The sequence below is a fragment of the Cucumis sativus genome, chromosome 4 (genome assembly GCF_000004075.3).
Source record: "Cucumis sativus cultivar 9930 chromosome 4, Cucumber_9930_V3, whole genome shotgun sequence".
Taxonomy (NCBI): domain Eukaryota; kingdom Viridiplantae; phylum Streptophyta; class Magnoliopsida; order Cucurbitales; family Cucurbitaceae; genus Cucumis; species Cucumis sativus.
In genome coordinates this window covers 5,950,293-5,960,114 of record NC_026658.2, presented here as the reverse complement: position 1 = coordinate 5,960,114, position 9,822 = coordinate 5,950,293, and the positions used below count along the sequence as shown (strand labels likewise).

The following is a 9,822-nucleotide window of genomic DNA, read 5'->3' as shown; positions in this document are numbered from 1 at the left end:
CTAGAGTAGGTGGCAGATTGATACTTGAATTTGTTTCTTCCTCAATGGTACTAGGAAGCTTATTTGATTCATGGTTCGGTGGGTGCTCCACCTCAATCTCATTTAGTTTATAATTTGGATCAAGTGTTTCATTAGGTTTATCAAGCATAAACTTAGTATCTTCCTTAAAAACCACATCTCTACTAGTTATACACCTTTTTTCTATAGGATACCACTTCTAAACCCTTTAACTCCTTATGTAAAACCTAGGAACATACGTTTTATAGCTCTAGGTTTTAATTTCCCCCGACTTTGATGGACATATCCTATACAATCAAAGATTCTAAGGTTTTGTAAATTAGGAGAATGTTTAGACCATTTTTCTTCATGCGTTAGGAAGTTTGTAGAGTGATGAGGGCACCTATTAAGGGTGTAAATAGTATAAGAAACAACTTTTGTCCAAATTTTTTCTAGAATTAAACCATTAGACATTTGACATCTAACCCATTCCATTATGGTTCTATTCAACCTTTTAACAACACCATTTTGTTGAGGGATATATCTAACGGTCTTATGCCTCATTATTCCATGTTCTTTACAAAAGTTATTGAATTTCTCATCACAAAATTCTAAATCATTATCAGTTCTTAAGCATTTAGCTTGTTTAGAAGTTTGTTTTTCTACCATGGTTTTCCATTCTTTAAATTTTCCTAGAGTTTGGTCTTTAGAATTTAAGAAATAAAATCAACTCTTTCTAGAGTAATCATCAGTAAAGTTTAGAAAATATCTGAAATTATTTAAAGATGGTATTTGTGAAGGTCCCCATAGGTCGGAATGAATGTAATCTAGGATAGCTTTGGTGTTGTGATCAGCCTTTTGAAAACTTTGTCTTGTAGACTTGTCAACTACACAATGCTCACAAAAAGATAGCTTTTCCGCCACTCCTTTAGGAAGAATTCCCTGTTCTAACAATAATTTTAATCCCTTTTCACTTATATGGGAAAGTCTTCTATGCCACAAATCCCCTTCAGTTAGCATATCATTATAAACAATTAGGGCAGCTTGGTTCATGGACACTTATTTGATGAGAAAGAGTTCATTGATTCTTAAACCGACAAGAACAACCTTGAAGTCTTTTAATATTTCAAACCTTCCAGCAGAGTCCTTGTATTCACAACCTATGGAGTCTAGTATGCCAAGGGAAATTAGGTTTCTTTTCATGGATAGAACATGCCTCACATTTCTAAGAAGTGTTGTTGTCCCATCTTTGAACTTAAGTGTAACAGATCTAATTAGATCTTGCAAGCATTGTCATTTCTCATGTATACTAGACCTCCATTTCACATGTTCTATGTTGTAAACCATCCCTTTAATGGTGTCATATGGAATGAACACCCTGAATCAAGTATCCAATAATGAGTATCTTTATTACTTTCTATTTGAATTGAATTTTCTGAGATAGTTAAGGCATCTGAATACACAAACAGGGTTTGTTCTACTACTATACTTTTGTCTTAGGTTCTTCTTGCTGTTTTTCTTTTTGTTTCTTTTGATTTTGCTTTTTCTTTAGAAAGAAACAATCTTGTCTGAGATGTCCATTCTTGTGGCAAAATGTGCATTCAAGCTTTGATTTATTTTTTTTATTCTTGTGTTCTTTTGAGTGGCTTTTGCTCTTCCCTTTTGAGAACAAACATTCACGATTAGCTTGATCTCCTTTTTGTGAATTAAGTTTCAATTCTCTAGTTTTTACTGTTGAAATAACATCATATGTGGTGATTTTTTATCTTCCATATTTGAGATTCTATCTTTACTTCTTTGTATGCTTTCGGAAGTGAGCTGAGTAGGATAAACGATTCATTTTCATCTCCAATCTTGTCTCTCAATTCTTTGAAATCTGAAGACAACTTCTTGAATTCTCCAAAATTTTCTGTCAAAGATTTGTTGTCATCCATCTTGAAGGTAAAGTATCTTTCCCTTACGTATGCACGGTTAGATAGATCTTTGGACTTATAGATTTCATCCAACTTTGTCCACATTCCATAAGCTGTTTCTTCACCAATGATCTCCCTGAGAACATTGTCACTTAGGTATAAAACTATGGCACCATAGGCTGCATTCTCCATAGTTTCTTTGTCTTCTTGAGTCATTGTTTTATGTAGCTTTTCTAGATCCGTCAGGGCTTTCAATGCCTTTTGTTGGCTGACTATGACTTTGATCTTGGCTTTCCATAAGGTAAAATCTCTCTTACCATCAAACTTCTCAATGGCATACCTTGCTACTGCTATCTTTGGATTTCTTGAAATCAAGAATGTGATTCTTGGAGCTTTCTTGAATCTTTCTGTAGGCTCTGATACCAATTTGAAGGGGTTGCCACTTGTATGGACACAAGGAAGCCACCTAATTGAATGTAAAGTTGAGTTCTCTCTATGTACTTACTTGTGTTTTACTTTTTTCTCTTTTCTTTCACTCGTGTGTAGATCTAATCACAAAAGATTAAAGAAAGTTCTCTCCAAGTTTCTTCTTTTCCTTTCTTTTTGTTTCTCTGTTTTTCTGGGTTTCTTCTTTGGTTTCCTTTGGATGATGGTGAGATGAAGAGAAGAAGAAGGAGAAGATGAACACACAACGTTTTAAAGTGATTCGACAAATGCCTATGTCCACTGTGCTTTGAGAGCAAGGTACTATTTCTTTTCAATTTTGTTGTGTTTGAAATATCAAAGTGATATAGGGTATTTATAGACTTCCTTGTGTCCCTTAGTTAAGACTCTAGTTAGATCAGAAGTTGTAACTAATAGATTTAGCTATATGTCTTTTACAATAAGAGATAACTGTTTTAGTAAGAGTTTCCCATAGTAAGGTTGGAGTTGTTTGAAAGTTAACTCAATTTCTAACAAGTTTCATGAGTAAAGCTTGAGCAAATTCTGAGGCTAAGTGAATGATTTTAAAAGTAGAAAATAGGTCACAAACTTTTCATGCAATTTCGAGAAGCCTTTGATTTTTCAAGTATCCTAGAGTGTACAGATGGAACTAAAAGCCCTATTGAATATGGTTGGAAATCTTATTCAATGTCCTATAACTTTCATGAAGCACTCGTTACCCAATTCTGACTAGAAATGTGTTTAAATTCAGGAGGAAAGTAGGAGGTTGCAGAGAATGTGATTTTGGAGTATTTGTTTTTCGGGGTAATTCTGGAAAAATCCAGTGGGAATCTCACTTTCATTTCTTCAAGTAAGTTATAGAGGGTCCCAGATTTAAGAGTTCGATATAAAGTACATTGATTTTTTTAAGTATTGAAGAAGTTATGAGTAGTTGAAGTTAGCCTACTAAAGCTTTGAATTTCTTGAAAATTATGAATTATGATTTTATTTGTTAGGGGTAGAATTCATGAGCTCCATAGTATGTGCGTCATCTTAAGTTGTTATAGAAAGACAAGACTATTTAAAGTCGTTTAAGACAAGTTTGGGTAAGTTTCTATGTATTTGACTCGTTAGATTCGTATTGAGATTGTTAATGGATCTAAACCTCTAAGGTAGGAATATTGGATATAAGAGCGTATGAATGTAAAATATGACTTAAGTTTGGATGCTTATGACATTAAGAGTTGAAGTTGAAGTTTAAGGGTCCTAAAAGTGTATCCACCTAAAAGACCTATTGCGCTTGAACTAAGTTGAATGTTTATTGGATTAAGTATCCAGAATTTAAGTCCAAGGGTTCGTAGGTGAAAAGTCTAGTCTAATCCTAAGAGCTTTGAAAATTTGAGGACCTTAGAAACATAAAATGGATTTAGGTGGCCTCATCAAGTGTAAGGTTAGTTGGCTCATGTTGATATAGTAGAACAAAATCTGAAAATTTTTTATAGTTGAAATAAAAGCGTATTGAAACAAAAGACCTAATGAGTTTCACTTAAGTTTGGATATCCATTTTACTAAGGATCTAAATTTGAGGTTTAAAGGTTTGCAAGTGGATTTTTGTCTAGTCTAAGGAGATTTGAGAATGTAAAGACTCTAGAAATGTAAAATAGCTCGAATGTTCATAATAAAGTGTTTTTGGAGATTGTTGTGTTGTCTTGCTATGTGAAGATAACTGAGAGGTCTTAATCTTTGTATCAGGCCAAACTGAAGTGGGGAAAGTGTATAATCTTAGGAGATCGAGTTTTTGATAGTGAGTGCCTCATTTTCAAGCTTTCTTTATACTTATACATGGTATCTTATGATATCATTGGAAAACTATACGACTTAAACTTTTTATAACTATGTTTTCATTTATGTTTATACAATGAATTTACTGATCATGATTTCAAGAATTTGTATGACTTGGATTTCGTAAAATTATGTTTCAAATTCTGATTGTACTTGATATTTTTTTAATGATGGTTATCTGATGTTTATGATGAATGAGAAAGTGATTTCCCTAAGGTTACGTGAATGTGCTTTTGTAGCGCCACCTATGGTTATCAGGGGATTCTAGGGCTGAAAGAGGTCGCAACTAAAGATCCGAAGACCTGAGCCTAGGTGAGGATGTGGATGGAGGATTGTGATATGACTTTAGGCCTAGTTTAACCGAGATGACTGACTCTATGTGCACATAGGAGCGGATGGAGATTGTTACTATGGTAGGTACTAAGTATACATGAACTTCATTTGGCCGCGTGTTTCCTTGTGGATATGGATCAAGTACGAACTATTTCCTTGTATTTAGTATGCTATCATGGTTGAATTGGATGGATGTTGTTACTGTGTTTGGTGCTAAGTATGTGTGAGATTCGTTTGGCCGCATGTTTCCTTGTAGATATTAATTACGTGTGAACTATTTCGGGTCGTGTACTTAGTATGCTATCATGGTCGGATTGGAAGGAGGTTACTATCGTGGCGAGTACTGAATATGCATGAGCTAGTTGTGGCCGCATGATTCTTTGATCATGTTCGAGCTATTCTTGGCCGTATATTTAGGCACCTCGCCATGGTCAAATTGGCTACATGTTTGTTGGTTTGACTTGTGTGTTATAGTATTATGTGATGACAACGACGGCGTTAATTTATTATTTCATTATAGATACATATTTACACATTTTTTAAGCATGTTTTACGAGTTTTACTTCTAAAAATTTGCCACTCATTGAGTTCTAGCTCACGTTTTCAATGTTTTCTCCCTCCTCAGATAGCGGTCAAGGATCAAGCCATCGTTGAGTTCCTTGTCATGGGTTGTAAATTATCATTTTTTTTTATGTATTTTTGTAAGTTTTGTATTGTATAATGGGGTCGTTAGAAGTAACAAGGGTCATGCTATGGATACATATCGTGAGAGTTTTAATTGTGGGTTGAATTCTTTCATAACTAAATATCTAGTTTGGCTATAAATTTTGCTTGAAATCTGTAATAGTATGGATAAGTGTGTGGTAAAACATATTTTATGTGTTGTTGAATATGAAGTTGGTACTTATGTATAAAAGTGAAAATTATTTCCCTTTTTAGGTTTGGCTACCCCAAATTTTAGGAATGAGATGCTCTCGAAATTTCGTAGAATTTCTTAATCTTGAAAAGTATTATTTTCAAATGTATTTTATCATGCCACGATTTAGGTTACAGAGAAAAACCTAGATGGAGATGTGACAATAAAATTGCTATTTTTGTGGATATGAATATGAACAAAAGAAATATGTACTCGTCCATGGATAAACTAACAAGGGCGGTAAAGGTGGAAGAAGAATGTGATATCAGGACGTAGGATGAAATTCAGTAAAGATGAATTTATTTATTTTGTAGAAATTATTTAATATACTGTTACCATATTAAAATTACATCTTTAATAGTCTCTCTTTCCTGGCTTCATTTTGTTCCACTTTTGAACTTTAGGGTTCTCTGATGTGTTTGATTACAACCCTTTTTTGTTACGATTTCGTAATTGAATTTCATTGTTTTGTTTGATTTTTCAGGCATCTCTGCTAATTGTTTTGTGTTAACTGTTCGCTGGAATCGTCTTTGAAGTTTAGACGCGTTTGATAACTGTCCGCTGGAGTCGTCTTTGAAGTTTAGACGCGTTTGATCACGTAATTTGTTCATGACTTCGAGGTACCTGAATTTGGTTTGAGAGTGATTTCTCTCTATCTCTTTTTGTTTTCAGTTTATTGTTGCGGTTTTTTCTTTTTATCGTTGGATTGGTGGGTGCCATTGAAGATTTTAGAAGAATTTCGTGAAGCCTTGCAATATAGATTTATCAAACTGGGCTGAAATATTAGTCTTATTTGAAATTTTTCTACTGCGATTATTTGCATCTTTTATCCTTTTGATTGCTTAGTTCATATTTGTGGTGGTTTATGTTAGAATTTGTATATATGGAAAAAATATTTATGGAAAACTTACCATAAATATTTCTTTTCCTTTTCTTCTTTGCTCTTTACATTCTATTTAAGCATCTTTTATCCTTTTGATTGCTTAGTTCATATTTTCAGGTAAGCCTTGTTTCCTGTTTATTGCTTTCAATAGCTTATATTCGCTTGGATGTTTGGATTCTGGATGTTAGAGCAGTGGTTGGATGAATTACAATAAACAACAATTTCCTTATGATACATTGACCCAAGTAAAGTCATGTTTTTTTTTTTTGTTTGGGATCATGGTTACTTATTCATGTCAGTGAAAGACTTTGTCTAAGAAATCGTATAGTAGTTGGTCATAGAAAGACTAGATCCATAGGTTGTACATCTGTATCACTGTCTTGATACTTGCTGTAGAGAGCATGTCTGGCCAATGCCAATGCTTAGTATTTACGATCAAAGATGATTTTTGCAGTTTCTTATGAGGCTGGTGGCTTCTTGGTATCAGTAGATGCCGTTTTTAATCTGATATCTAGTTTAGGCTTTGAGAGATAGAATTCTTATTCTTCTCTTTTTACTGCATTTTTGGTATAATGGTATTGATTTGAAGTTCTGAAAAGACAGGTTGTTACTGTTAGAAATGAGGATTCTGTCTCTGCGCCTAGTTGTTGAAATAGACTTATTTGTTTCTATGTTAGAAGACCACGAAGATTGAATGTATCTACTCCATCCTAGTTCATGGTTTCCTTTCTACCATCTTGTTCTCTATTTCTTACAGTGATAAGAAATTTGGTTGATCATCCTCTTTGCCCTTGTTTCCCTCTCTTCTGCTTTATTCAATTTAGTTTTCTTTTGTTCTCTTTCTGATTTGCCAGAAAAGTACGCATTATTTCTTTATTTTACAATACATTCTTTGTGGTTGAGCCTGATCTCTACGTATCTGAATTCTTCCTTGGTTTCTCTTTTGTTTCATCTCTTGCTCTTTACCATTCCTAGCAGCAGTTGGAGGAGATCATTAGGGAATGTCAGGTCCTTCATCGGCAATTCGATGGGCGGTCTCAGGGGTGGTGCCAATCTCGCTTCTTGGGTTGTGGCTGGAACGCTCGCTTACTACCTCTGGGTCAAGCCTTCCCAAGACCTCAAACGGGAACAGCAGGAAAGGGCTGCTCTTGCAGCTGTGGATCCTCATCGGTATATTGAGAAGAGAAAACCTATTCCTGATCCCCAGGAAACTGGTTTGATATATGGCAACAAGAATACACCTCGAAAACCCGAGGAATGAGCTACATGAGTGAAATCTTTGGAGAAATGTAACGGCTTAAGCTTTTCACTGATCAAAGGTGAAGAAGGGGGTCAGAAATTATAATCTAGGTAGGAGCTAGAGCCTAAAACAGAGAAGATTAGAAGTTGATACATGAACAAAACTGTTGTTCAGTAAAGAGGTGTGGCCAAGTGATTTGGAATTTTGGATCCTTTTAATGGAACCCTTAGTTGAAGATTGAAAAAGTTGTGTATTTTGCGTTTGGCACTGATGAACAATTGAATTGTCTACCATAGATTTATATTTCTAATTTTCTAAAAAGATTGTCTACCATGAGAATTTGGATATTACTTTAAGAATTCAAACTTAAAATTTGTGTTTCTATCAGTCAATATATACGGTGAAAAAAGGATTGATTAAAATCAGTAGAGTTTTGGTTCTTTCATATGTTATTGGGACCATTTTGATTGGGTGAGAGCATTAACGAAAGTTGATCAACCTTTATTTTGTTTTAGTTTTTAGTTCAACCTACTTTAGTAGGGGTGTTCAAATAATAGTTGAAAATTGAAACGATTGACAAACTGAACTATTTGAATGTATGTGGTTTGATTCCGTTTGTGTTATTTATATTTTATATGTATATATGTGTGTGTCTATATATATAACTTAGGGTAGGATATAAGTGTAACTTTGTAGAAATTATTTTGACAGACTTTCAAACTTCAATGTTTGATACTTCTATATCCTGTACTTAATTATTGTACAAATTAATTTAATCTATGTTTGTAATTTTGTAAGATTTTATTTATGTATAATGTTCATAAAGGATTTTGATTCTAACATTTATGCATAAACGATTCAGTTTCAGTTCGATTTTACGTAGGTAAGCGGTTTGGTTCGGTTTCAAAGGAAAATTTTCCATCCAAATACCTTCTAGATATTTGTCTCTAGCATTCTTATGTTTTAATATTTACTTCTCCAACGATATGCTTAATTAATATGCAACTGAAATTTTCTTTTAGAAAATTGACTTAATCAAGTAGATTTGTCATCTCATTTATCACGTTTTTCTTTTCATTGAAAATGTTAACAACTTGTAGGCAGTCTGATTCAATGACTATCTGTTTGAGGTAAAGGGAATTTGCTAATTTCATGCATTCAAATATCGCATACATTTCAACAATTGAAGGGGGAAAGTTCATCTCATGATACGACAAAGATAGCAAGAATTTCTCCATTTGGATTTCGGATTATCATTCCAATACCAATTGAAGAAGGGGTGGAGAGCTAAACTGCATGCATCAACGTTTATGGTCACAAAATTTTATAGAGGGTTCCAGCATTTGCTCCCAGAAGATGGAGTACAATGATCAACAGAATGACCCTTCTTTTGAAGTGCAAAAGATTTCAAGCCTTCATCCTAGTATGAGCGAATCCAATTGCATTTTAATTCACAGAGCTTATTTCTTTGCCATTAGAGAATTGTTTCGATCATTCCAAATTGTTGAGCATCCTGTCACAATTAAGTTTAAAGACTCAAAAGGCAGAGAATCGTTTAAAGCTCTCCAGCAATCTGAAGCAACCATTGAAATTACTTTTTGTCAAATGGAAGTTTGAAATCCTCTTCCTGCTTGATTTAGGATGTGATCAGAGCTTTCAAGTTCTTGAGAACGAGTAACAGAGAAGGGAGTTACATTGATTCCTTTTTTTTGCATAAATTCATACGAGTGGGGATGATGTTTTTGAGGGCTCTCCAAATAAACATCCTAATTTTTTTAAGGGACTTTTAATTTTCAAACATTGTTCATATATATAATTCTATTGTCATCTGCTTCTATATATACATGTTTGTTTTTATTAGCTTTAACATTTCTTTTATAAAAGTTATTTACTTCTAAATCTTATTGCAATAAAAAGTCATGTTTATTTATTTTTTTTCTTTCAACAAATTATTCATACTTCATAAAAATACTAAAGACAAAGACGAGTATCCATCACGTAAATATTTTGTTCATCTGGTTATTTTTTACAATTTTACTAAAATAACTTAAAATTCATATTGTTTATTTACGGTAGTTTTAAAATCCAAAACTTAAATTAGGTTTCCTGTTTTTAAAACACACATTTCAATTATTTTTTAAAACTAATGCAGAAATCTTACGTATGTAGAAGACTTCTTTATATTTAAAGATTAATATTTAACAGGAAAATTTTTTGTTTTTAGGAGAAATTTCGATAGATATAACAAATTTGGAAAGTATTTACAATCCATAAA

At 33.3% G+C, this 9,822-nt stretch overlaps 1 protein-coding gene across 2 annotated transcripts; it reads left to right on the top strand.

Annotated features, from left to right (window-relative positions):
• Positions 1-5,752: 5,752 nt before the first annotated feature.
• On the top strand, positions 5,753-7,939 carry LOC101205325. Of its 2 annotated transcripts, none has more exons than XM_011655020.2 (2): positions 5,753-6,044; positions 7,289-7,939. In XM_011655020.2, the coding sequence occupies exons 1-2, from the start codon at positions 6,034-6,036 to the stop codon at positions 7,566-7,568; spliced, it is 291 nt and encodes a 96-aa protein (XP_011653322.1). In that variant the 5' UTR covers positions 5,753-6,033; the 3' UTR covers positions 7,569-7,939. The 2 variants fall into 2 exon arrangements, with proteins under 2 accessions (XP_011653322.1, XP_004137209.1); XM_004137161.3 differs by having other exon boundaries at positions 5,755-6,044; positions 7,286-7,939.
• Positions 7,940-9,822: the final 1,883 nt, after the last annotated feature.